Below are 27,803 nucleotides of genomic sequence, written 5' to 3'. Positions count from 1 at the left end.
CCCCATCTTTGAGCCTAATGTTGGCTTTTCTCTGCTCTCTGATATTCATTCATTTATCAATTTTTTTAAAAATTATTTATTTATTTATTTTAATTTTTGGCTTTTTGGGTCATGCCCGGCAATGCACAGGGGTTACTGCTGGCTCAGGCACTCAGGAATTACTCCTGGTGGTGCTCGGGGGACCATATGGGATGCTGGGAATCGAACCTAGGTCTGCTGCGTGCAAGGCGAATGCCCTACCTACCTGCTGTGCTATTGCTCCAGCCCCTCATTTATCAATTTTTTTGTTGTTTGGGGACCACACCGGCAATGTTCAGGGTTTATTCCTGGCTCTGTGCTCAGGAATTATTTCTGGTGCTGCTCAGAGCACAATATGGGATGCCAGGGATAGAACCCTGCTGGGGGCTGGGGGTGGCCGGCAGGAGCAATAGTACAGTGGGGAGGACATTTGCCTTGCGGCCAACCTGGGTTAGATCCCCAACATCCCATCTGATCCCCCGAACACTGCCAGAAGTAATTCTTGGGTGCACAGCCAGGAGTAACCCCTGAGTATCACTGGGTGTGACCAAAAATCCAAAACACAAACGAAAAACCAGGTCGGCTGTATACAAGGCAAGTGCCTTACCCACTGTACTATCTCTCTGGCCACTCATTTATTAAGTTCTATACCTACTACTCCTAAAGATCTTTCTGATTCATACACTTTGCTCTCCTTTATATCAGTGTGATCATGTCATTCTCCTGATTCCTTTGAACTCTAACCAGTTCTCTCTCTCTCTCCTTCCTCCCTCTCTCTCTCTCTCTCTCTCTCTCTCTTTACTGCAGACATATGGATGACAATCGTACCTCCATGAGGGTACTGAGAGTTGTTAAAAATTCACACTAGCGTTATCCCACTTTTGTGTAGCAGCTTTATTGGGAGCTGTATTCACAGGCAGCACACAGATTTTAGTGTATTCAGAGTTATACAACCTGCAGTGCAATCATTTTTAGAACATTTTTATTACCCCTAAAGAAATTCTGTACCCAATATAGTCGGTCTTCTTTCCCCACCACCCTCGCTCCTGGCAACCGCTGAACTATTTTCTGTCTCTGTCTCTTCTTTTACATGAAGTAAATGGAACTTCATGTAAATGGAACTGTGCAGTATATGGCATTTGCCATATTTCCAGGGTTTACCCAGGTTGTATCATGTGTAGTGATTCATTCATGCATGTGCACGCATGCAACTCAGACAGGGATCAAACCCAGGACCTCACGTGTCTCAGTATGCAGTTTACCACTGATCCTGGCCCCATCATTCCTTTTTTTTTTTCAAAATTTTATTTTAGGTGCTCTTGCTTACAATTCTCTTGATGATAAAGTGTCTTGCATAAATCATTCCAGCAGCACACTCGCCACCAAAGTGTCTGCTTCCCTGCACTGTTGTTTCAGTGTCCCCCCCTCCCCGTCCTGTTTCTCCCCCTTCTGACTGAAGACCACCAGTTTGCAGTTTTTGTTGCCTTTGGACATTTCTTAGGCCCCTATTTAGTTTCTTTCTATGCCCCAAGTGAGAGATCATTCTGTGTCTGTCCCTCTCCTCACTAACTTCTCTCGGCATAATACTCTCCAAATCCACCCATGGAGTAGCAAATTGTATGATTTCATCTTAGAGCTGAGTAGTCCTTCATTCCTTCTCACTGACAAATGCTATTCCATTGTGTGTAGATCCCCTTTTGGTTCACTCAAGAAATACATCAGCAAGGTAATAGGAGGCATATTAAAGTTATAACACCTTTAAATATTATCAGGAATAAATCACTCTAGATATATGACAAATTGAACTTGCCACCAACCATAGTATTACCTCTCTGGATACTGGAACTAGTTTTAATTCCCTAACACTGTGCTTAACCCTCTAAGATTTACTGAATGCATGCTTTGAGTCTCCCCCTGTTCTATTGTTGAATTCTTCCAGTTTTCTCCTCCCCCCCCCACTCTCAAAATAGCCTCCAGATGTTAACTCTTCTGGGAGCACCCTTTGATCTTCCCAGATGTGGTAGGTATTCCTATTGCGGCCGCTGCTTGCTCTCCCATCTCATCCCTTCCACATTCTCAGCACGGGATCTGCCACTTGGCTGTCTGAGTAAACTTGAGTTGGGTAGGGAAAGTCTCCTGAATGTCTTAACAGTAACCTCCTGGGGCTGGAATGATAGCACAGTGGGTAGGGTGTTTGCCTTGCACACGGCCAACCCAGGTTCAATTCCCAGCATCCCATATGGTCCCTGAGCACTGCCAGGAGTAATTCCTGAGTGCAGAGCCAGGAGTAACCCCTGTGCGTTGCCAGGTGTCACCTAAAAAGCAAAAAAAAAAAAAAAAAAACCAAGAAAACAGTAACCTCCTAATCCAACATGACAGAACAGACCCATCGGCAGTCTCCTCAGCAAGTACACTCTTTAGCAAGAGAAAGCGTGTGGACCCGGGGCTGAGAGTCCTGGCCTGAGCCCTCTGGCTCTGCTGGACCTGATTCTGGAGCCCAGGCCGTGGCTGCTGGCTCACTGGCGTTCAGTGCCCTCTCTGAGAGCATCTTCTTTCCTGTTGTAGATCAGTGGTCTGAGTGCTACATTTGCAGAGATTTTCTTGGAAATAATCCAGAACAATCTTCCGGAAGGAGTCAGATTGTCAGTGAAGGAGGTAAGTGCTAACTCAGAATTGGGCCTCTGGTGTGGGGGCTTTCTGGGCTCCAGCTGCAGGAGGGTCTGGCCTGCCTGGTTTTCGAAACAACAGAGAACATTGGGTAGCTGCACCACTGGTCAGGAAAGGTGTGCAAACAGGTATTACTGTGATCTTTGCTCTCACTCTTCCAAGGCTCAGGGATAATGCTTTATGGGTTACAGGAAGCCGATATCCTCAAAGCTTACTGATGCTGGGGCCCGGGCGATAGTACAGCGGGTAGGGTGCTTTCCTTGCACGCGGTTTACCCAGGTTAAATCTGCAACGTCCCCTATGGTCCCCTGAGCACCATCAGGAATAATTCCTGAGTGCAGAGCCAGGGGTAACCCTGAAGAAAGAAAAAGCTTCCTGATGTTGGGATTGGACCCATCACACTCCAGATGACTTCCTATTAGGCAGTTGTGTAGCAGAAAGAATATGATTTAAGATTGCATATAGTGTAATTGATCAGGACACAAATAGGAAAATACATGCGAGAAGGTTTCTGGTTGACTGTGTTGGTAGTGCAATAAGTAAAGAGTACCAATCAGAAGGGAGGTTAGCCTGGGAATGTGGGGACAGTAGGAACCTTAGCGTAGAGACTGGGTCTTTAGGACCAGTTACCAAGATGAGCCTCCTGACACAGATCTATTAAGTCATCTCAGACTGAGGCCCTTGGCTTGATCTCGTTTCCCTTTGTTCTGATCTGTGTTGAGTGAGCCTCTTCTGATGTCTGGGTTGCACAAAGAGCTGCATATAGGAATTGAACATTTCCATCCTGCCCCTATCTCCTATTGTTTGTCGAGTTTTGGCTTTCTATCTCCTTTTATTAGTGCTTCTTTAGGTCAGGGCTGTAGTACAGTGGGGAGGGTACAATCCCAGCATCCCATATGTTCCCCTGAGCCTGCCAGCAGAGATTCCTGGGTGCAGAGCCAGGAGTAACCCCTGAACATCGCTGGGTGTGGCCCCAAAACAAAGACAAATCAAATAAGCGCTTCTGTTGTGATACATATCACATTTTGATGTTAGTATTTTTTATGTCAGTTTTCTCTTCCCAAACTCTTAAGTTGATTTAACATAGAGGAAGTTCAGTTCAACTCTGAATTCCTAGTAAGTAATATAAATGTGGCACATAGTAGAGAGCATCATTTTAAGTTGAGGCTGGATGACGGAGTCGTCAAAGTCATCCTTTGATGTTGTTATTCAGTTATTTGGGTAACTGAAAATTGATTACCACTCACTTTCTTTTTCTTCTCCCCAGCACACTGAAGAGGACTTCAAGGGAAGATTCAAAGCTCGGCCAGAACTGGAGGAACTATTGGCTAAGCTGAACTAGCTTGTTGCAGATTCCTGCATGCCAGCCCTGGTGATAGTGAGTGCCAAGGAGTGCCAAGGGTTGTCAGAGTTCGGCTGGAGAGCCTGGCCCTCAGGTGGCATCAGGATCCCTCCCACAGCCCACAGTTCCTCTCTTTCGTGGAGGAGTGTTTGCCCACATCACTATTTGAAACAAACCTAATAAAAATTGACAGTTGATAGTGTGTGTGCAGTGCGTGTGTATTTGTGAGAAGCTAGTCCAGCCTGTGAACTTTATTTTTCCTTTCTCTTTTGGGGGAGGAGGTTTGGACCGTATCTAACCACACTCTGGGATTGCTTCCGGTGGTGCGTAAGGGACCATGTGGTACTGGGAACCAAACTGTGGTCTGCTATGTGCAAACCAAGTGCCTTAACCCCTGTATCTCTCCGGCCTCTGTGAAGTTTGTTTTTGTTTAATTAACTCATTTATTTAAATTTATTGGTTCACTGTTAATTACAAAGTTACAAAGTTATTCCTGACTGAGTTTCAGTCATGCAGTGTGCCAGTGTTTGACTGCCAGTCCCTTCACTGGTGTCCACTTCCCCACCAATGCCCCAGTTCTATGAAGTGTTTTTAAGGGATTCTCTTTGGTGCTTTTGCCTGGAGCCGAAGAACCTCAGTATTTCTCTAGTTAGAGTGGACTCATCATTACAAGCAAAGTTGCCTGTAGTGAGTATATGGGCCCCCAAGAGGCCCCGGAACTATCCAGGGACGCGGTGGTAGCTGCAGGTGCAGTTGGAGAGGGCTGGTTTTCTGTTTGTCCACCTCAATAATACAGGCTTCCTGGATTTTGTTTGTTAGTTTGTTTTCTGAAAAAGGGACTGTAGCCCAAATAAGTTTGAGAACCTCTGTTTTAAAGCAGTCCTTTCGTGAAGGAAGGATCATAAAACATAAAAAACTCTGACCCAGGGAAATAGCTCAATGGGCTGAATGCATGCTCGGCCAGCAGACATCAGCACTGCAAGGTCCCCCATGCACTGCCAGGAGGACCCCTGAGCCCTAATCCTGGAGTAGTCTATAGCACTGCTCTGCCTAACCCCACACCCCCCAAAAAAAATAAAACACAAAAACAAAAAGAACTCAGCAAATAAATTATTTGGGTCTGGAGAGATAGTATGAAGTTAAAACATTTTTCTAGTGTGTGGCTTGACCCCTGTTCAATCCCTGGCATGATGTATGGTCTCCTGAGCGCTGCCAAGTGTGTCCCCAACCCCACCCCCAAATGACAAAAACTATGGGCAGAAGGCCTGTGGGATGGCTAGATTTTGGTTTTGTATATGAAAAAAAAACTCCAGATAGATTCAGGGTTTGTATGTAAGTGGGAAAAAAAAAACAAAAAAAACTTGCTTTTAGGGGTAGTGAGCAACTTCATAAATATTCAAGGAGATGTTATATAACTGCTAAGTAGGGTTGCCTAGAACAAGTTAAATAAAGAATTAAAGGTTGATCTTGGTCAGGAGTCACACAGTTACTTCCTGTGAGCCAAATCCCATTGCCTGCCAGTTTCTTTTATTTTTAAATAACAGAATTGTCTGTTTTAAAGTGAACAGTTTAGTGGTAGTTAGTATATTTACAATGTTAGGAAATCTCATTGCCTGTGTTTATAAAAAAGGGTTTATTGGAACAGGGTCCTGCTCGCTCATTCACATGTTGGCCATGGCTTTCATGTCAAGGTGGCAGATAGTGCAGTGCTGAAACAGTCCTCACATGACCCTTTTTAAAATGTTTGTCAGGCAATAAGATATCACCTCACACCAGTGAGAATGGCGCGTATCAAAAATAGGAGCAATCTGTGTTAGTGGGGGTGTAGTGAAAACGGAACTCTCATCCATTCCTAGGGGGGTATGTTTCAGTGCAACCCCTGTGGAAAACAGTAGGGAGAGTCCTCAGTAAACTTAGAGTTGAACTGCCATCTGACTCAGCAACTCCACTTTTGGGCATCTACCCCCCAGGACATAAAAACATTCATTCAAAAGGACATATACACACTAGTAGACATTGCTGTACTCAGTACAATGGCCAAAATATGGAATCAACCTAGATGTCCAATGACAGGTAAATAGATTATGAAGATGTAGTTCATATACACAATGGAATACTACACAGCTGCAAGGAACAATGAAATTATGCAATTTGCTGCAAGCTGGCTGGAACTGGAAGATATCATGTTGAGTGACGTAAGCCAGAGTTGCATTATACTGGTGATATGGGTGAGTGGTATAGCCATAAATCTAAAACACAGACTCAACAACCCTGAAAAATGAGATCCAAGCTGCACTCTGTGATGTGCCTGTCAGGTTGACAGGCAGGGTTGGGCAGGTGTTTGGGTGGTGAGGGAATATGGGAACACTGGTGGAGGGAAGTGGACGCTGGTGGTGGGGTTGGTGTTGAAATATTATATACCTAAAATAACTAAAACTCAACTATCAATAACTTTATGAGTCACAGTTCTTAATTTTTTTTTTTTTTTTTGCTTTTTGGGTCACACCCAGCAATGCTCAGGAGTTACTCCTGGCTTTGCACTCAGGAATTACTCCTGGCGGTGCTTGGGGGACCATATGGGATGCCGGGGATCGAACCCGGGTCAGCCGCGTGCAAGGCGAACGCCCTACCCGCTGTGCTATCGCTCCGGCCCTTAAATTTTTAATTTTAATTTAAGTTCTTAAATTTTTTAATTAAAATTCAGTCAATTCTATCTTTTAAGTGTGTACCCTTCTATATATGTTAAACCTCAATTAAAATATTTACTTGAAAAGAAAAGTTTGTCAGGGAGATAGTGCTAATGGTGGGAGTGCATGCTTTGCCTGCAGGAGTCCCAGATTTGATTCCCTGTCATGCATGGCCCCTCAAACTCTGTCAGGAGTCAGGTCTGAGCCAGGAGTAGCTACTGAGCACCAGTGTGTTGCCCCAAAACAAAAAGCAAACAAAGTTTGTCACACCTGCACCTAAATCGTTAAGTCTAAACTTAGATGTGCATCAGAATCATCCATTTATTGTTTAGAATGATATATTTACTACTAATAAACATTGGATGTATTAAAAAGAAATGACATTATTTTAGGGAGGCTAGTTATTCTTTATTTCTTTTATTTTTGGTCCATTCACGGTGGTGATCAGGGACTACTCCCAGTGCTATGCTCAAGGATTTTATCTAGCAGTACTCAGAGGACCATATAGTGCCAGAGATTGAACCTGGGCCTCCTGCAAGCAGAGCATGTGCCCAGTCCACTGTTATCTCTCCACCCCTGGAGGGCTTTATTTATTTTATTATTATGGTTTAGGTCACATGTTTACAATAGTGTTTAGTGTTTCTGGCTTTGAGGTACAGTTACTGCACCTCATCACCACCATTTCCCCATGGTCCTATTACTTCATAGCCTGCCTCACCATTCTCCCAACCTATTCCCTTCATTGCTTTGTGTTCTGGCTTTGGCTTTTGTAATCCAGAGTTTGTTATCATTTGCCAAGAGTTTGTTATCATTTGATATGGTCTATTCCCTTGTTTTGTCTCTTAATGTGACAAAACTGATGTGATCATCTAGTATTTGTCCTTCTCTGGCTTTATTTAACAAGAAACCCTTAAGTTCCAAACTACAAGTTTTAATTTTATTGGAATATTATTTATTTTATATCACTGTATCACTGTCATCCCATTGTACATTGATTTGCTTGAGCAGGCGCCAGTAATGCCTCCATTCATCCCTGTTGCATGCTAGTGTAGTCCAATGGCACCTGTTTGCTTCAGGAACACGAAGAGCCTGAGATTTTAGCAGCCTCTCCTTACTCGTCCTTCCAAGTACTGCCTCACTGGGGGCTCTATCTGGGTCAGGGAATGAGGTCCGTTATTGTTACTGTTTTTGGCATGTTAAATATGTCATGGGTAGCGTGGTGGGCTCTCCAAGAGGAAAAACTGCATCACTCTCTTCCAGGAGCTTTGTTTTATAGTCTCTGGGTCTTGGCCGTTGATGAGATTATATGGCGTCAGGGGGCAGTTTGTGGGTGTGACTGCCAAGCTACTGGAAAACTGAGGATCTGGGTGGAGGAGGCCCAGTCCCCATCTGAACAGGCTTGGAGATCTCAGTCACAGATCCCGCATATCTGGGTTCCTCTGTTGGTTCCTTCATGGGTGAGGCTCGTCCGAACATGTGGAGAGTGGCCTTGAGCATTATTACGGTTGGGTTTTGGAGGTTTTCAGCTGCCGGGGCTCTTCTTGGGGTGGGGAGGGAAACTCAGCCTGCCCCCTTTGGGGCCCCCGTGAAGACAGCCAGGTATGGGGGCAGGAGATTCTGCATTGCTCTTTTCTGGAAGCTTGGTTTTATAGTCTCTGGATCTTGGCCGTTGATGGGATTACATGGTGCAGGGTGGAGTGGGGCGGGGGCGGGGGGGGGGGGGACTGTTTCTGGGTGTGACTACTTAGCTACTGGAAAACGGGGGATCTGGGTGGAAGAGGCCCAGTCCCGATCTGAGCAGGCTTGGAGGTCTCAGCCCCGGGTCCCGCACACCTGGGTTCCTTTGCCTGTTCCTTCATGCATGAGGCTCGTTCGAATGTGTGGAGAGGGGCCTTGAGCATGGCTGTGGCTGGGTTCTGGAGGTATTTGGCTACTGGGGCTGTGCTTGGGGCAGGGAGGGAGACTCAACCAGCCCCGCTCCAAGGGGCCAAGGTGAAGACAGCCAGACACAGGGCAAGGAGATTCTGCAGTAGCCACTTGGAAGCAGCTCCTGCTCTGTGACTTGCCCCAAGAGTTGCCACTGCTGTCGCTGCTGCCCTGGTTCCCGCTGCCAGTGAGTGGGGGCAGAGGTTGTCACCTTCCAGGCAGCCCTGTGGAGCCACTCCGAAAGCACAAAATTGCAAAATCAACATGGGGGCCACTGCCAGGCCTTTAGCATTGCCCAGCAAGCACCGTTAGGGCGGGGAGCTCAGTGCCCTGGTCAGTGGGGAGCCTGAGGGCTGCGACCTGGATACTGGTGGGCCGCTGCCACCTCTGGTTCAATAGTTTTTCAGAAGAAACTGCAGTTTGGAAAGATGGAACAACTTTCTACATCAACAAAGCTAGTGACAGGCATTTCTTCCCTGTACCTCACTGGGTCTCTGGTACCCCTAATGTAGAAGTCTCAGAGCTCAGAGTGTTCTCAGCATTGCAGGTACTTTCTGAGATTCATCATTTTTAGGTCTGATGTTGTCATGTGTGTGTGTGTCGGGGGGGGGGGGTGCCAAGGATAGAACCTGGGACCTCACTCATAGAAAGCATGTGTTGTTTCGCTGTGCCACAGCCTAGCTTCTGGTGATTTTTGGTTTTCCTCTTAATTCCCAAAAGCAACAAGAACTCATAACTTTCTTTTTTCTTTAAAAAAATATTTGTGTGTTTGGGGGGGGTGGAGTTTGGGCCACACCTAGCGATGCTCAGGGGTTACTTCTGGCTTTGCACTGAGGAATTACTCCTGGAGGGCTGAGGGGACTATATAGGATACTGGGAATTGAACCTAGGTCAGCTGCGTGCAAGGCAAGCGCCTGCCTGACCTGCTATACTATCTCTCTGGCCCCTATTTTTTAAAATTTTTGGTCTACACACGACAGTGATCAGGGATCACTCCTGGCAGGCTTGGGGGACCATATGGGATGCCAGGTATCAAATCTGGGTCAGCCACGTGCAGGGCAAGCGCCCTACCCACTGTACAGCCACTCCAGCCCCCCAAAACTCAAGATTCTTCCCAAGGTGTAGTGTGGGAGGCTGTCAGAATGACAGGCACCCTCACTTAAAATGTTTCTCTGAATTCAAGTTCAAGGCTCAGCAGGTCAGGACTTCTAAGTGAAGCCCACAGGAAGTGTGGGCAGAATTTTCCAGCAAGGACTAATTTTGGTTGCAGAATTGCTAATTGCTGAGTTTTCTTTAGGTTAGGTGAAAGAATAGAGGCAACGGATGAGTGGAAAGTTGGTGGACATGTAATGACCTGGAGATAAAATGTGAACAAAAAGTCTATAAATCCATACACACCACCCTATCACAGGCGTGGTGGGTAATGTCACATGAGCGTCACTGAGGAATGCGAAGCACATCACTGTCCAGTTGCTTCTGTTCCCTTGTCATTAGTTATGAAAGTAGGGCACAGGGTTTCATAAACTGACAAAGTATTAGATGAGGTACCTTAGACCCAGCCTCCCTCACACACATTCTCCCTCTCTCTGTTATTTTTAATGCTCAATGGTCACTCCTGCTGCAGTGCTCAGGAGTCATTCCCAGGGGTGCTTGGGGACATGTGGTGCCAGCGGTTGACCCCAGACCTCCTATGTGCAAAGCATGTGCTCAGCCCTTTGACTCAGTTCCCTAGTCCCTAGCCCTCTCCCTAACCTAGTGTGGGGGGAAGGGTCTATACTGGGCAGTTAGTTGCTTTACACAAGGTCACGGGCGCCTCAGGGCCAGCTAGCAGGACTCAGTTCTCTGGATTCCCATCTGCCCCTCTCTATTACATCGCTGAGTGATGAGTCAGGCTTATCTCTCAAAAAGGAGGCATCTGGGTTCTGTCATCTTGGAGCTCTTGTGTCACTAGTTGAGGACTACCCTCACCAGAGTCAAAGAGCTTTTGTTGCTCATTATTAGTTTGTCCAGAAATGGAAACTGCTCATGATGCCTCATCCTGGTCAGAGGGACAAGATATAATCTGGGGCTGGAGTGATAGCACAGCGGGTAAGGCATTCACCTTGCACGCGGCTGACCCGGGTTTGATTCCCAGCATCCCATATGGTCCTCTGAGCACTACCAGGGGTGATTCTTGAGTGCAGAGCCAGGAGTAACCCCTGTGCATCTCCAGGTGTGACCCAAAAAACAAAACAAAAACAAAACAGAAAAAAAAACAACAAGATAATCTGATTGCTAGAACCCAAGAGTTACAAAAACAATTATAATTGACTTTCAGATGACTTGAATGAGGGCCCCAAAGGAAAGGGCTTTTCTTTGGTCATGTGACAGTGAAGGCTCATGAAACACCATTTCCTGGCTCCTGAACAACCTTCCACCCTTTTCTCTCCTTTTCTCCGCCTTGGTCACTGTGTAAATGTGGCTCTTCTTCACCATTTCTTTTTCACAAGCCTTTTAGGATCAAGCGGTTCCTAACAAAAAACAAAAGCAGAATCGGCTCATTCCTCAGTGGATTTGGAAGAAAACTGGTAATAAGATCAGGTACAACTCCAAGAGGGGGCGCTGGGGAAGAACCAAGCTGAGTCTGTAAGGAGGGTCTCATGGGAGTGTGTGTGCCATGACAGGCCACTAGGATCTTAGACACCAGTGGGGGAAAGGTACCACAAGTCTGGAATCTTGTTTGTTTCATTAGGGAATCCATTTTAATTCTTGGCTTCTGTACCCAGTTGCCAACTCAGTAATAAATTATCTGTGAGACCCTAGGGGGAAAAATAGAAAGAAATGATTGTTCCAGGGGCTGGAGCGATAGCACAGCGAGTAGGGTGTTTGCCTTGCACGAGGCCAACCCGGGTTCAATTCCCAGCATCCCATATGGTCCCCTGAGCACCACCAGGAGTAATTCCTGAGTGCAGAGCCAGGAATAACCCCTGTGCATAGCCAGGTGTGACCCAAAAAGAAAAAAGAAAAAAAAAATCGTTCCATCTTCCTCCCTGAACAAACAACTGTAAAGGTAAGAGGTGGAGAAAACTGAGCTATTCCTAGTGTCTATTTAGTTTGAGGCCTCAGAGGTTATTTAAATCTCTTAAATCTTCAGTTGATGTATCAAGTGGAAATAATCTCTTTTAAAGAGTTTGAGTTGGAGATAATGGTCTGGGAAAGCACTTAGTAAATGTTAGATTTTAGATTATTTTCACTTCTAAGCTTCAGCATATTAAAAACAAAACAAAGATGGGGCTGGAGAGATAGCACAGCAGGTAGGGCGTTTGCCTTGCACGCGGCCGACCCGGGTTCAAATCCCAGCATCCCATATGGTCCCCTGAGCACAGCCAGGGGTAATTCCTGAGTGCAGAGCCAGGAGTAACCCCTGTGCATCACCAGGTGTGACCCAAAAAGCCAAAAAAAAAAAAAAAAACAACAAAGAAACAAAAAATCTTTTCAGGGACCAAAGTACTAGGACATCAGGTAAGGTGCTTACATTGCATATGGTGAACCTGGATTAAATCCCCAGCACCCTAGATGGTCCCCTGAGCCCCACCAGTAATGTTCCTTGAACACAGAATCAGGAGTAATTCCTGAACACCACACACTATGGACTACCCCGTGCCCCAGCAAAAATCAAATACTGTTTCCATGGAGATATACTTTAAATATAGTGAAACACAGAAAGCTTAAATGTGTATTTGATTGGTTTTTAAAACAAAGTCATCCATGAAACTTATACTTTTCGTATGTGTGTGTGGCTGTTATTGGGGGTGGGAGACACACTTAGCAGTGCCTGGGGACCATTCAGTGGGGGGGGCATCAAACTCAGGTTTCTACATGCAAAGCATATGCTCCAGTCCTTTGAACCATCTCTTCAGTCCAGAACCTTCACTGATTCTATTAAAGAATATTTCCATTACCCCAGAAAAATCTCTTACATTCCTTCCTAGTCTTCCTGCCCCAGAAGCAACCACTGACTTCATTTTTAGAGTCATGTTAATTTTGCCTATCTAGTACTATATATAAATATCATCCCACATGTACCCTTTGGAGTTTGACTCTTTCATTTGCCCTAATGTTTTATTCATGTATTGCATGTATCAGTAATTCAATCCTAAAGTATACTACTGGCTTTGAAAGGTTCCAGACAGGGTTAATCTGTGCCAAGAGCTTATGTGAAAACACAAGGGACAGGCAAGACAGAGGGAGGGAAGCTCTATAGAGTGGGGATCAGAATTGCTGACTTGGTCCAGAGTGAGTCCCGCGGAAGGGCGTCTGCCTTGCACACAGCCAGCCTGGGTTTGTTCCCCCAGCATCCCATGTGGTCCCCAGAGCACTGCCAGGAGTAACTCCTGAGCATCTCTGGTGTGACCCCAAAAGCAAAAACAAACAAACAAAACCAGAATGGCTGGCTTTCAGTTTGGGCTCTAATACATTTGGCTTAAGTACAAAACTTCTGGTTAATCTGTTTTGGTCCTCATTTTACATATGAGTTATCTCATCCAAGAAACTTTCCAGGGGCTGGAGAAATAGGAGGCAGGCAGGCAGGCAGGGAGCTTGCCTTGCACACAACTGACCTGAGTTCCACGCTCAGTACCCCATATGGTCACCCAAGCACTTCAAGCATTGCTAGGAGTGATCCCTGAATGCAGAACCAGAAAAAAACCCAAAGTTCCACTGGGTGTGGCCTCTCCAAAGCCCCCTACCCCCACCCCAGGGATAATTCCAGGTCATTGAAAGGTCTGGGAACAGGCTCACAGAAAGGAAAAAAAGAGAACCAAAAGAAAAATCAGGCTGGAATGGGTTTATTGAAATGCTCCTGGATGAGATTCACCGGCCTCAAAGCCCCAGTGAAGGAACACCCTATGTGCATTCTGGGGTGGATTTACAGTGATGCACAGGAAGTCTGGGGTTAGGAGTAGGCTGGCTCCAGGGCTTTGGAGCAGGTTTCAGAAATGAAGAAATTCCGGGGATAAAGAGAAATCCCTGGGCCATGGGTTAACGAGCCCCACATGCAGACGGTACTGTGGGAGTCCCTGGGCCAACCTAGTAATACATTCCTGGCTCAATGCATCTTACAGAGATTTTTAGAAAAGGATTTTTATATAGATTGGCAATTCTAAAGAAGGACCAAATGCCTGGGTCAGTTTTCCTAATTAAGATCAGTCGATGCTTGCAGATACTCTACAAGTCTATCAACTAAGCCAGAGCCCCACGCCTGCTGATGACGGGAAATAACCATCCTTTTCGGTTTTTTTTTTCCCTTGTCAGGCAGCGTGGAGATTACTAAAACAGGCGTGAACTCGGTGGCGCGGGGCAAGGGGGAAAAAGAAAAACTATGTAACAAACAGCGGGACTTAATATCTCTATATTCTTAGCAATGGAGAACTATCAAATGCCTCCTTGGCAATAGGACTGCTTTTCTTTTTTGGGGGAAACCCCAACAACGGTAGTGAGTTGTGTGTTGAAACATGGAATGTAATCGAAATAAGGCGTAAATGAAGTGAAACATATCATGTGCAAGGGTTGGGACTGGGGAGGTGGGAGGGGGCGGCAGGTATACTGGGGGGGTTGGTGATGGAAGATGGGCACTGGTGAAGTGAAGGGTGTTTGAGAACTGTATAACCGACATAATCCTGAGAACTATGTAACCCTCCACATGGTGATTCAATAAAATTAAAAAAAAAAAAAAAAAAGATCAGTCGAGGGGCTGGAGTGATGGCACAGCGAGGAGAGCATTTGCCTTGCACGCGACCGACCCGGGTTCGATTCCCAGCATCCCATATGGTCCCCCGTGCACTGCCAGGAGTAACCCCTGTGCATCTCTTGGTGTGACCCAAAAAGAAAAAAAAAATCAGTCGATGCCTCAGTTTGTTTAGTCCCTTTCCTCTGGGCTTTGTTCTTTCACTTTAGGAACTCAAAAATACCAGCTACAGGTTTGTTTAGTGGGGGTGAGGGTGGTGTTTGATAGCTACTCCCAGCTCAGGGGTCACATTTGGCAGGAATCAGAGGCATTCCCAGGAATTGAACACACAACCCTACACATGCAAGGCAAGACTGACTACCACTGAGCCACAGCCCTGGCCCAAACTGTGGGTTCTTAAAAGGTATATTTTAAATAGTGAGTTCTCTATTGAAATATTGAATGTATTCAAAGTACAGAGAAAATAAAGTGAAGATCATTAGCTACTTAGGTGGGGGCTGGGTTGGAGGGGGTATTTTGGGGTTCTTGGTGGTGGAACATGTGCACTGGGTTCAATCATTATATGACTGAGACTTAAACCTGAAAGCTTTGTATTTTTTTCATGGTGATTCAATAAAATAAAAACTTAATTTAAAAAAATAGGTACATTTTATGGACCAGAACGATAGTACAGCTGGTAGGGTGCTTGCCTTACATTTGGTCAAACCTAGTTTGATCCCTGGCATTCCATATGGTCCCCCTAAGCACTGCCAGGAGTCATTCCTGAGTGCAGAGCTAGGAGTAAGCCCTGAGCATTGCCAGGTATGCCCAAAAACAAAATAAAAAAATAAGCAAAAAGGTATAGTTTAGTCGCAAAGAAAAAACAAAACAATGAACCAATGGAATCTGCACTTGTTGGCTAGTTCAACAGTAGCAGTGCTCAGAGACGCCCTCTCTGGGTTCTAGGATGTTAGTGTATATAAGGAAGGAAATCAAGTTGCACCAGCTACCTCTGGCTAGCCCGACCTGTAGATTGAGGCAGTGCAGACAGAGGCAGTCAGTATGTCTTGTGTTTCTTCCGTCTGTACATCGTGCCCTGGAGAATCTGAAATTATCTATCTAGTTCTTATAATCCTGCTGGAATAACTTTTATTTTTTCCGACATCTCAGGTTTAAGGACTCAGCTTACCATTGAGACAATGCAGAGGCTCTGAGAGATGCTGAAGCTCTAAAAAACGAAGACCCATTCCAGAGGTAGCTGCCAGTGAAGGCAAGATGTACGTCCACTTCCTCTGACTGCTGGAAGTTCCTCTGGAGCAGAGCAGTGAACCCTAGTGTTCCGAGCAGTGGAAACGCATAGGGTTTCAGCTTGGACTCGCTCCAGTTCTCCTTGGATTTCTCAAGTCAGCAGCCCAAGTACTAAGTCTGGCAACTTTACCTGAGGGAGGGAGAGTGGGAATAGCATCCTATTACTCATCCCGTCAAACACATTACAGTGCACCTTTCCACTGAGCACAGGCCAAGTCCCCCACCAAGGACCTTGTAGGGAAAAGTCAAATCATGAGTCTTCCAGGGCCTAGCCAAGAACACCCAGCCAGTTTCTCCACCTGATCGCTGGCACCAGGCTTCTCCGCAGAGGTAGTGTACATTGTATGAAATAGGCACTGAAACTTAAAAACATTAACTGCATAGCTGTAGACTACAAAACAACATGGAACAAAAATCGACCCATCTAAGTCACAATGGGCATCTTGTACAGTGAATTTCCTTTCCTGGATATTTTTAAAAAGCTTCCCAACCCCTTGTGTGTTTGTGTGTGTGTGTGTGTAATTAGTGACTATATTAAGCACAATTTGCTTGTGAGAGCCCGCCCAGAGCATAGTGCAAAACTTAGAACGTATACACTTGGTGTTTGCTCCTCAATTTGGCGTTTATTTCCTCCTCAGTAGGGGAAGCTACTGGAGTGTTAGAAGTAATCGAGATAATATAAACGAAACTAGGATACTCTTTTACTTTAGGTTTTAAAAGTTCTATTACAAAATCACAAGCAGCAGTCTCGAGCTATCTTTTCCTTCGTTCCTTCCTTTCCACACCTGGGAATGCTCAGGGATTACTCCTGGCAGTGCACGGGAGACCTTACGGGATACTGAGGATGGCACCAAAGTCAGCTGCGTGCAAGACAAGCAGCCTACCTTCTGTACAACCTCTCCAGCTCTTATCTAATTTTTAAAAAAACTCTATGAGGAAGGTCTACATTTATTAGTTTGGATGCTTATGAGGAAGGTACTTTTACTGAAGTCAACAGAACCTGAGATGTTGAGCAAACTGTTGTTACACAGCTAGTTAAGTGGCAGTCAGTGAAATTTGAAACATATGGCAGGGATTGAGAAGAAACTCTGAAATCAACCAGCTTGGGTTAAGTACCCCATAGCTTTTTGGGGCCACACTCAGCAGGGCTCAGAAACCACATTCCTGCCTCTGCACTCAGGAATCACTCCTGGCGGGCTCAGAGGACCACATAGGATAACAGGGATCAAATCCAGGTTGGCCACATGTGAGGCAAGTATCTTACCTACTGTACTCTCTAGCCGCTTTACTGTTCTAAGACTGAAATCTGGTTTGTTAAATAGAAGCTATTTCCCACAATGCTTGGCTTGCTCAAAAGCACTGGCCAGTGTTGCAGTGCTGGGAGTCACCGAGATCACATCCACATGCTGCAATGTTGGGGGACCATGTGGTGCCAAGGAACTAAAGCAGGGTCAGCCACATACAAGGCATGCACCTTAAGCAGTGTAAACATCTCACTGGCTCTCCTCATTTTCATTTTTCTCTCAAATTAGACTAAGCAACCTTAAGTCAGAGATCCTGTTCACATCAGTTTCCAACAGTGTCTGGTCCCCGAGAAGGTCACAGAACTTCTTATTGTTGAATCCATGATTAAATAAAGACCAAATTAACTAATCTTTATAGATTCACTTTTTGCTTTGTTTTTAGGCTATACCCAGTGGTGCTCAGGACTTACTACTAGCTCAGTTCTCAGGTATCACTCCAGGAGGGTTTGGGGACCATATGGAATGTTGGGGATCAAACCCAAGTCAACTGCATAAAAGGCAAACACCCTACTGACTGTACTATCACTCTGACCCCTATAGATTTACTTTTAAATGTCTAAGTAATCAGTACTTGGCACAGTGACTCAAGGTAGAATAACATCCCTTTACTCGTTTTACTTGACAAATATTGCCTAATATTTAAAATTAGGGAAATACGAAGGGCGAGGATGTGTTTGCTCTTGCCATAAATACAGGGCAGCTCTTTCGTTCACTCATGTCCAAACCCACAGCTGCTCGGTTATCAATACACATGTCACAAGACTCTCCCTAAGTCTTCTGTTTCTTGGCTCACACTTCCACTGTTAGTGTTTCTTCGTCCTGCTGATTTTACTGGGTGCTAGTTTCTAGCAGAGATGGCCTGAAGTCTCAGTGCGGGGTGCTAGTTTGCTCTTTCCTTCTCTGAAGCTCCTCCCGCCGCTTGCTCTGGTGTGCGTTCATGCAGTTCCTGAAGGCCTGCACCTGCGGCTGGCACTGTCTCCAGTCCTGGTGCTGGGCCATGCACTCCTGCACGGCAAAGTGGGAAGCAGCACAGCCAGAACGGGAGATCAGCTGGTCCAGGGGGTCTTCTTCCTCATCTTCCTTCTTCACTCTTCGGACCCATGCATGGCCTGGACCTGACATCTCGGGGCGAGTCTCTGGAAGATAAATGGGGAAAATATTAGAGCAGGGGCATGGTTACATGTGGAGTTCCTCTATTTGTTTTTGGGTTACACCTGACATTGTTCAGGATTTACCCCTGGCTCTTGCTCAGGAATCACTCCTGGCGGTGCACAGGGGACCATATGGGATGCTGGGGATTGAACCCACGTTGGCCGTGTGCAAGGCAAGTGCCCTACCTACTGGACTCTCACTCCAGTGGAGTTCTTCTATTATAAAAAATACTCACCAGGGGCTGGAGAGATAGCACAGCGGGTAGGGCGTTTGCCTTGCACGCAGCCAACCCGGGTTCAAATCCCAGCATCCCATATGGTCCCCTGAGCATGGCCAGGGGTAATTCCTGAGTGCAGAGCCAGGAGTAACCCCTGTGCATCGCCAGGTGTGACCCAAAAAGCAAAAAAAAAAAAAAAAAAAAAATACTCACTAAACCATTGCTCATAGCCTAGTTATATGCCTTGTTTCTCCTAGGAGATGATAAAACTATCTGAGGACAGATAATGGGCCAGATTCACCTTCCTGCCCCCAGTACTATACCTGGCAGAAAGTAGACCTACAAAAATGATCTGAAGTGAGATTAGAATGAAGTAGTGTATGGGAATTTTTAGCCTGGCACCAAATATGCTCAAATTGACTTTGCTATTTGAATTAGATTAAAAAAAATTTAAAAAGGTAAAGTCACCTTTCTGGATAAGCTATCTCTGACCAACCCCCAAATCATTCTCTTCTTGACTCATAGTTGCCTCTTCAAAGGCTGGAAAAGGCCAATTTTACACTTGGAAGACACCAATATAACTAGGTCTAACATGAGAAGATGGGGAGAGTTCATTGTTCCTGGGAGAGACCATGCAGGGGTGAGGACGAGATGAGCTTATATACTAAGTAAAAATGTTTAACATAAACTGTATTTGGCCTGGGGCTGGAGCGATAGCACAGCGGGTAGGGCGTTTGCCTTGCACACGGCCGACCCGGGTTCAAATCCCAGCATCCCATATGGTCCCCTGAGCATGGCCAGGGGTAATTCCTGAGTGCAGAGCCAGGAGTAACCCCTGTGCATCGCCAGGGTGTGACCCAAAAAGCAAAAAAAAAATAAATAAAAATAAATAAATAAATAAATAAATAAAATGTATTTGGCCTGTCTTCCCAAGATCATCTGCTGCAGAGCCTTTGTTAAAGAAGCATGAAGAAGGAACTCAAGTGTGACAAGAGCTAGGACCTCAACCTTTGTACTGATTTCACCATGACAGGCTGTAAGGAGCTAGGACTTATTAATACATTTTTTGTATGAATCATTCAGCAAATGATTTATGTACCTATCATGCACAAGCTCTATGCTAGAGGTGAAGATAAAGGAGTGACCAGGACAGATAAGTTGGTATCATCATGAATCTAGGCAACAGAGTATTTACTATAGTGTGGAAATAGCTAAGACTAGAACACACACAGCAGAACAATACCCTAATCCAGATTAAGAGCAGGAATATGCATGGAAGACTTCCTGGAGGAAATGACTTATAAACTAAAACTGGAAATATTCGTAGGAGTCAGAGACAGAAGAAAGAATATTCCTGGTCAATAGAAGAGCTGCAAGAGGTGTGACAAAAATATGACATAAGAGAAAAACTGCAAGTTCTGAATGACTGGGGACCAGAATATACACAGAAGAGAACAAATTCAAAGGACAACATAAAAAAATATATATATAGCATAGCAAGCCCTTCTTAGTCACTTTAGGGATTTTAGAGGTCAACAGGGTTCAATGGGGTAAGTCACACGAAGGATTTAGCTCTTCATAGCCCAAACGAAAATACATTTGGAGACACTATAACTTATAAGGGGTAAGGGGTGGGCAGGGAATGACTTTGAAAAAACTTGGGCTGGAAACCTTCCTCACTGACTCACTGGCATGACCTCGGGAAAATCGGTAACCTCTCTTGAGAAACAGATACCTACTACACAGGGCTGAAGACTAAACAAGAGAAAAAAGCAAGGAGCCTGTAAGTCCAGAGGATTTATTAAATACAATTTCTGTTACCATGCACGTTTCCACTTCCTGCATACACTCTAGGTTCTTTAAAAGGGACAAACCTAGTGCAAGCACTATGGAAAAGTGTTCAAGATTGCTCTCTCTCTCTCTCTCTCTTTTTTAAATGAGGGCTTAATATCCCCATTACGCCTTATCATGCAATCTCTTAGTTTCCTCCTTAAAATCCAATTCGCAGGATTACTGCAAGGATTAAATAAAAGTGCATGGATACAGCATCAATGAACGTTACTGCACTCTGTTTTAGGGGCGTCAAGGAGGAGCTTGCGCTGAGATCCGGCCAAGCTAGGTAGCCCGGCAGCAGACTCGCAGAGGCCGGCCCGGACAGGAAAGAATGCAAGGACGGGAAAGCAGCAAAATTCAGGTGGCCGAGTCACCGGAGGATGCTTTCCCACACTGAGGAGAGGACGCGTGCGCGCGCGGGTACTACGGCACACGGTGCTCACCGAACAAGAAGCACTAGAGGCCCTGAAGGAGCGCTCCTGCGCGGCAGCGTGGGTCGTGCAGGTACTGGGAATTCTTCCGGCTCCGCAGTCCGAAACCAACCAGCCTCTAGTGGGGGCGCAGGTCGGGAGGCAGCATTTTCATTGGTGCCCTCTCCACGGAGCCCGCCTTCTGCCTTCGCCCACTTCCGGGAGAGAGCGGAAGAGGCGGGCTGGTGGAGGCGGGGCCAAGATGGCGGCGCCTTTGAGGATTCAGAGCGACTGGGCGCAAGCCATCAGGTGAAGCCAGGCCCGGACCCCGGACGGAGGAGGCGGGTAGTGGACGCTGCCATTGCGTTTAGGAGAGCCGTGCCCGACCCCAGATAGTCACCGGGATTACCTCATCAGGTGTTGAGGGGAGCCTGGTAGGAAAGGAAGTCGCAAACGCACATGGTCATTGTTTTTCTTTCTCGGAAGGGCATTCCTGAGGCAGTATCTACGCGCAGGAACTAGGAGTAAGCTGGAGGACGACCTTGACTGAGTAGTCATAATATTTAGCAGTAATTCGCTATTTGCCAAGCCCCATTATGCATCATGACTAGTTTGTGATGGAATCTTCCATCCCACTTGATCCCTAGTACTATATTATTAATGTTGGACATCCGTGCAGGGAACAACGGCCAGCCACTCCCAGGCCCTGCCCCAGATGGATACTAGGTTAAAGATACGTCAGATGTGGGGGTGGTTCCTGTCCTCAGATGCTGACAACTCCCACGGAAATGCACGAAATTCATTTTGCATGCATTCACAGACCGTGCAAGTCATCACTCTTAAACAGAACGCATATAGCAGTGCCACAAAGGGCAACAATTACTACTAGTCAGGTTTGTCAAATGGAAACAGTGGTGAAGATGAAAAAAACCTAGCCTCATGGAGTTGAAACAACTCATTTCTAGGCTATTTGACGTATCATACGCGCTACATAGCATCACAGAATGTGATAAGTTATAAAGGATGAACACTCAAGTTCATTGAGAGCCAGTGGATGCCTATGAGGTAATGCAGGATCATAATCAGAAGTAACTTGCCCCAAATCAAACACCCAGTAAGTAATCAACTGTACACTAATAGGTGAGAGAATTACTGCCTGCCTTGAACTTGATGTCTTAAAAGCATAGGTACTTCCTACACTGTGCAAACCGAAGGATAACAAACATGGGTCTGAATGATTGCCAGAGGTTCATTCTAAAACATGTCAAAAGTCAGTTTAAAGTGCTAAAAACCAGATCTTTGTTTACAAGTCCCATGGTTGTGTTCCTGCTTCACACCTAGGTGACCTTGGGCAAGTGACTTTTCTGTGAACTTCAGAATATCATTTGTAAGGTTGGGATAATAAAAGATATTTTGTTAAGTTGTGAGAATTCATGTTGCCACATGCAATGTGACATGCAAAGTGTCTTGCTTAAGGCCTGGCTAACAGTGATTATAGTAAATATCTAAATATAAAACCTTAACTTTCAAAGGTGTGGAGCTGAAAATAAATAATAAAACTTTGATGCAATATATGAGCATTCATTTAATCAACCTATAATACCTATAACACCACAAATATTTTTTCAGTGAGTAGACTTTGACTTAGAATAAAAACGATCTGTAATTGGATGAGCTGTTAGATTATGTCCAGAACTTAAGACCATGTGGCTGGAAAGATATAGCAGGTGTGTGGTGCTTACCTTGCACTCAGCCTACCCAGGTTTGATTCCCAGTACCCTATAAGGTCCCCGAAACCAGAAATGATCCCTGAGCACAGATCCAGCAGTAATTCTTGAGCACTGCAAATTGTAGACCTCAAAAGCCTAATAAATAAAACGAATAAATTAAATGGAGCTAATATGATCTTCATTCTCCTCTTGCACCCTTGGCATCCTTTTCATCATTAAGTCATTAATTAAGCTTTTGTCTCTTCACAGGAAGGATGAAGGAGAGGCCTGGCTGAGCTGTCACCCCCCAGGTACTGTCCATGAATCTATATATACCTTCCCTCTAGAGGAAAATTTACTATTTCTAAGAAGAGAACTTCGTACTTTCCCTAAGCCACACTCCTTGCATGGTGCTTGTAATCTTTACATTTTCTTGACAATTGGTATTCTACTGATACCATCTAAATGCATTTATTCCAGGAGAAAGCTTTCAGATTGGTTTTCTATTAGGAAGCCATAGATTTATTCATGGAGACCTTGCTGATTCATCTAAATCAGGTCCCTTGGCCACATATTATTGTAGTTTAAGCAGTTCTGTACCTTGACTGTAACCTTTCTGATGATTTCTAAATCTGTATTTCTAGCCCTGACCTCTCTTCAAGTTCAAGCAGAGACTGAAGAGTTGTTTGCTAGATGTTTATACTTGAAGTTCTCCCTGTCATCTTGATTTTATTCAAACACAAGTTAAGCACTTCTGTTGTGAAATAGTTTCTCCTTCTTGATTTTTTTTAAATTACTCTTATTCCAAGTTTCAAATTGAAAATTCTCATCACTTCACCCTATGGTATCCAGATAGCTCCCAGGTTCTGTCGGTTTTCATTTGAGTGGCTCTCTTATGTTTTTACTGACTGAAAAAGATAAAATCCTTCTAAATATTTGGGAAAGTTATGGGCTAGAACGGTAGTACAGCTGGTAGGGTTTTACCTTGCAAATGGCCAAATCGGGTTCATTCCCCAGCACCTGAGGTGTTCTCCCAAGCCTACCAGCAGTGATTCCTGAGTGCATAGCCAGGAGTGAGCCCTGAGCATCGCTGGGCGTGGCCCCAAAACAAAAGAAAAGGGCAGAGGAGCTGGGTGTGGCTCTGAAACCAAACTAAATATGTGGGAGAAGTTTTGTTTTACTTATTATATCTATTGATATTTTTGGTTTGGGGGGCCACACCAAATAGCTGGGGGGGGCTGTTCCCAGCTCAGTGCTTGCAGGTCATTCCCAGTGGGACTTTCGCGTACTTTGATGTGGTACTAGGGATTCGACCCAGGGCTCCGTCTTGCAAATCATTCATTCTAGCTATGACTGACCTTTAAATACGTTTAAGAAAAAATTTTGTTTGAGACACCATGATTTACAGTACTGTCAGTGGTAAGGTTTTGTATGTAGAAGGTTCCAGCACCACATCCTCCACCATAGTGCTGACTTCCCTCCACCATTCTCTCATAAATTATTTTTATTTTACCTTGATATCTTAATGCAATAATTTATTTTATGAGAAATTGAGTGTATATTTATTTTGTTTTGGGGCCACACGCAGCAATGCTCAGGGCTTACTCCTGACTCTGCTTTCAGGGATCACTCCCTGAGGGGCTGGGGGGCCCATATGTGGTGTTGGAGGTCCGTGGGGCCCAGGTGGATCATGTGCAAGGTGAAGGCACTTCACCTTCTACTATCGCTCCAGCCCTGTAGTTTATTCTTTTTGCTTCTTGACTACACATGGCAGTACTTAGGGACTACTCCTGGAACCATGCAGTGTCGGGGTCAAAGTCCAACCTCTAGCATGTAAAGTGTGAGCTCAGCCGATTGGGCTATCTTTTGGTTCTGATTTTCTTTTTTCTTGTTTCCTTTTTTTTTTGGTTTTCAGACTACACCTGGTGATGCTCAGGGGTTATACCTGGCTTTGCACTCAGGAATTACTCCTGCCTGTGCTCAGGGAACCATATGGGATGCCGGGGATTAAGCTCATGTTAGCCACATGCAAGGCAAACACCCTACCTGTTGCACTATCACTCCAGCCTGGTTCTGATTTTCTTTTATTCTTAACACGCCCTTCCCTGACTTACAGTATCCTTTGCTTTAACGTCCCCCAAGTTGAGTGCTATCTTCTTGTCTTTTTCAAGCCCCACTCTCTGCTAGAAGCCCTCCCACTTTGAAATATAGCTTTGACATACATAATAGCTTTGACATACATCTTACTCTTACAGAGTTTCAGTTTGGTACACAATGATTTGCTAAGTAATTTGTGACACCCTCCTCTCTTCAGACCTCGGATTTCATGGTTCCCCAGAAAGATGAGAAATATGTGTATTTATGGAACTGCACATACACAGTGCAAAAGAATAGAATACCTTAAACTTCATGCTAACTTTTGCATATTCCTGTAGAAGATATTATTTAGCCTATGTCACTGCAGAAGCAGTGTATCCACACACTGTGTATCAGTATATGCATAGTGTCCTTCACCTTTTATTTTGGAAATGTTTCATTTCACAGACCATAAGCCTGAGGTTGAGCTGAGTGTATCAGTGGCCTCTATTGTATCTTTAAATTATTGTTACTGACTCTTAACCCTTGAGTGATTTACCTCCAAATTAGGTTCTCCTAGGCTAGGGCCCTTTCTGCTTGATCTCTCTTTTAACACAAGTGCTTTCTTTTCTTTCAAGAGCCAGTTTCCCTCCCTCTAGACTCTGAATTGGATCTTAAGAGAGAAAAATGTTCAATTTTTGTTATTTTGGAGATATGCTTCCTTTGTGCTATCTAGGGAAACCAACTCTTTATGGCAGCCTGACCTGTCAAGGACTTGGCCTCGATGGCATCCCAGAGGTTATAGCTTCAGAAGGATTCATTGTGAATGAAATAAATAAGGTAGGATTTATGTCTTAGTACTGCATTCAAAATTATGGCAGACTCCACTGTCTACTTTAGTCTTTGTATTTTATGCCTACTTTAAATATTTATACAATTATATTTGTGGGTATTTTTGGTTTTGTTCTTTTGTGAGCCATACACAGCAGTATACCTGGCTCACAAAGGGAAGAATAGCTTTTGGGCCAGATCAGTAGTACAGCAGGTAGTCCTGGCAGTGTTCAGGACACCATATGAGGTGCTGGGGATCCAGCCCTGGATTGGCCCTGTGCAAGGCAGGAACTCGACCCACGTTACTATGTCTTGGGCCCCTAGGACAAATATTTTTTGATGCAGTTTCTAAAAGAAGCTCAAACTTCCTCATAAGTTCCATATTCCAGCACTGTCCAATAAGTAGATAATGTGAGCCCATATATAATTTAAATGTTTCTAGTAACCACAAAAATAATTAAAAAAAAAAAAAAAGCAGGGGGTTGGGAGGATGGCCCACAGACTGGCAAGATAGTTCCTTGGGCTGAGTTCCTGTTTGGCCAGGGTATGATCCCCAGTGTCACTTTGTCTCCCAGGTACCTTCAGGAGCAACCCCCCCCCCACACACACAGAGCTGGTAGTTACATCTGAGCACTGTTACGAGTGGTCAAAATTTTTTTAATTTTAAAATTTTCGGGGATGACTCAGCAGCAGAAGTGTCTGCTTTGCAGGCTTAAGGCTGAGTTGAATCTCGAGTGCCGCTCACATTTGCTGAGCATGCTCTCCTTTCGGGGACAGTGTGTGATGTCTAGTGCATACTCAGGTGTGCACAAGCACTGAAACTAATGTATGCTAGCTCAGTACACACCACAGCCAAGTGTGCACTCACCACAACCAAGCCTCTGTGCAACCCAGGGTCACTGCAACAACAAAAGGGAAAGGAAGAGAGGTGAAAGATTAAAATAAGTGAGATTAATTTTAGTGACACATTAAACTCAAATCTCTAAAATATCTCAGTATTATTATTGATGAGTCAGAGAGCTGGAACAGTAGGCTGAGCTCATTCCTTGGATGCTAGAGGCCTGGGTTTGATGCCCTGCATCACTGCCGGGAACAACCCCTGAGCACAGAGCCAAGAGTAGCCCTGAGCACCATTGAGTTTTGCCAAAATAAAATTAAAATGACTTTTTTTAAAAAATGGGCTATTTTACATTTCTTTTTTTCTTAGTCTTTGAGATTCTTCATGTATTTCAACTTCATAAAGCACATTTCCACTCTGACTCTAATCTCTTATTGGAAATACATAATATGTATGATATATCTACATATTATGATATATCATACATAGGTTTTGTTAAACTTATAGTTAGGAGCCAAGGGTCTGACTCACAGGGTAAAACATATGCCTGGTAATGTATGAGACCCTGAGTTTGATCTTCAGTCCCTGAGCATCATTGGGTGTGGTCCAGAAAAGTGAAAAAGAGAAGAAAAGAAAATATAGATTTTTATGCCCAAGTATTACAGACATACCTAAAATTTTTTCAACAGTTGAATCAAGTATCAGTTTTTATTTTAGTCTTTGAATCAAGTATCTCTTGTTATTTATTTACTTTGGGTCTTTTGCCACATCCATCCCTACTCTGTTATTACTCTTGGCTCTGGGCTTAGGGAATCAGGGATCACTCCTGGCAGTCTCAGGGGATGATAAGGATGCCAGGGATTGAACTCTGGTCCACTGTGTGCAAGGCAAGAGCCCTACCCACTGTACTATCTCTTTGGTGCCTCCCCTATCTTTTTTAAATGAGACTTTGACTTTGATTCTCAGAGAGTAGTTTTACTGATGAATTTTATCTTTCCCTTTCTATTTAGAAAAGCATTCATATTTCATGTCCAAAAGAAAATGCATCTTCAAAGTTTTTGGCACCGTATACTACATTTTCCAGAATTCATGGAAAGAGTGTAAGTATCTTGTTTAAATAAGGTGAAAATGTAATAGCCTGCTTTTCGTTTTTCTATCTAGTGCTACACACATATGCATAATTAATGTTTTACATTTACTATGCATTGTAAGGTAGCACAGCTGAAGAAATATATTTAGCAAAAGCAGTTTGTGGCTTTATAAAATATGTGTACAAATCTTAGAGGAAGGAACTGTATGAAATTTCCTTCTACGTGTTTTAGCAAAGCTTCTCACCAGCTTAGATAATAACAGTAGCTGATGTTTGCATTATTTGAACTGCTGCTTATGTTTGTCTCCTTTGGAAAATATCAAGGACATCCAGAAAATACCCTTGCTATTTTCTCAAAATTATAGGCCTGGTATATTGAGGAATAAATTTTTTCCTTTTAAAAATATTATTTTATGGGGCTGGAGCGATAGCATAGCAGGTAGGGTGTTTGCCTTGCACACGGCCAACCCGGGTTCGAATCCCAGCATCCCATATGGTCCCCTGAGCACTGCCAGGAGTAATTCCTGAGTGCAAAGCCAGGAGTAACCCCTGTGCATCACCGGGTGTGACCCAAAAAGCAAAAAAAAAAAAAAAAAAAATTATATTTTTATTGATTGAAATTCTGATTTGCAATACAGTTTTTGGTGGTTTCCTATGCACATGATTTTGAAAAATAATTTCTGAAAGCCTT

At 44.5% G+C, this 27,803-nt stretch overlaps 3 protein-coding genes and 1 pseudogene across 7 annotated transcripts in view; 3 read left to right on the top strand and 1 right to left on the bottom strand.

Moving 5' to 3' along the window:
* Positions 1-4,229, top strand: part of MRPL48 (mitochondrial ribosomal protein L48) — a 70,339-nt gene extending 66,110 nt beyond the window's left edge. For all 3 annotated transcript variants that reach the window (XR_008630794.1, XM_055143932.1, XM_055143933.1), the window contains 2 exons: positions 2,584-2,673; positions 3,953-4,229. Coding sequence is in view for 2 of the 3 variants with exons in the window: in XM_055143932.1 (XP_054999907.1) it covers positions 2,584-2,673; positions 3,953-4,027 (165 nt within the window). In the remaining variant the exon portion in view is untranslated. The remainder of the gene's footprint in view (positions 1-2,583; positions 2,674-3,952) is intronic.
* A 1,981-nt stretch (positions 4,230-6,210) lies between these two features.
* On the top strand, positions 6,211-11,321 carry LOC129405913 (60S ribosomal protein L39-like; annotated as a pseudogene).
* Positions 11,322-17,540: 6,219 nt separating this feature from the next.
* Positions 17,541-21,259, bottom strand: LOC101538480 (cytochrome c oxidase assembly factor 4 homolog, mitochondrial). 2 transcript variants are annotated; one of them, XM_055142821.1, is made up of 2 exons: positions 20,978-21,259; positions 17,541-18,092 (listed from the first exon to the last, which is right to left on the bottom strand). In XM_055142821.1, the coding sequence occupies exon 2, from the start codon at positions 18,076-18,078 to the stop codon at positions 17,824-17,826; it is 255 nt and encodes an 84-aa protein (XP_054998796.1). In that variant the 5' UTR covers positions 18,079-18,092; positions 20,978-21,259; the 3' UTR covers positions 17,541-17,823. The 2 variants fall into 2 exon arrangements, with proteins under 2 accessions (XP_054998796.1, XP_004618316.1); XM_004618259.2 differs by lacking the exon at positions 20,978-21,259 and adding an exon at positions 20,602-20,738.
* Positions 20,787-27,803, top strand: part of PAAF1 (proteasomal ATPase associated factor 1) — a 42,045-nt gene continuing 35,028 nt past the window's right edge. For both annotated transcript variants that reach the window (XM_055142817.1, XM_004618197.2), the window contains exons 1-4: positions 20,787-20,877; positions 22,548-22,588; positions 25,090-25,193; positions 27,033-27,122. In XM_055142817.1, the coding sequence (XP_054998792.1) occupies positions 20,831-20,877; positions 22,548-22,588; positions 25,090-25,193; positions 27,033-27,122 (282 nt within the window). In that variant the 5' untranslated portion in view covers positions 20,787-20,830. The remainder of the gene's footprint in view (positions 20,878-22,547; positions 22,589-25,089; positions 25,194-27,032; positions 27,123-27,803) is intronic.

Source organism: Sorex araneus, chromosome 6 (genome assembly GCF_027595985.1).
Source record: "Sorex araneus isolate mSorAra2 chromosome 6, mSorAra2.pri, whole genome shotgun sequence".
NCBI lineage: Eukaryota > Metazoa > Chordata > Mammalia > Eulipotyphla > Soricidae > Sorex > Sorex araneus.
Note: the sequence above shows the minus strand (reverse complement) of the source record. Positions and strands in the feature narration are given on the sequence as shown.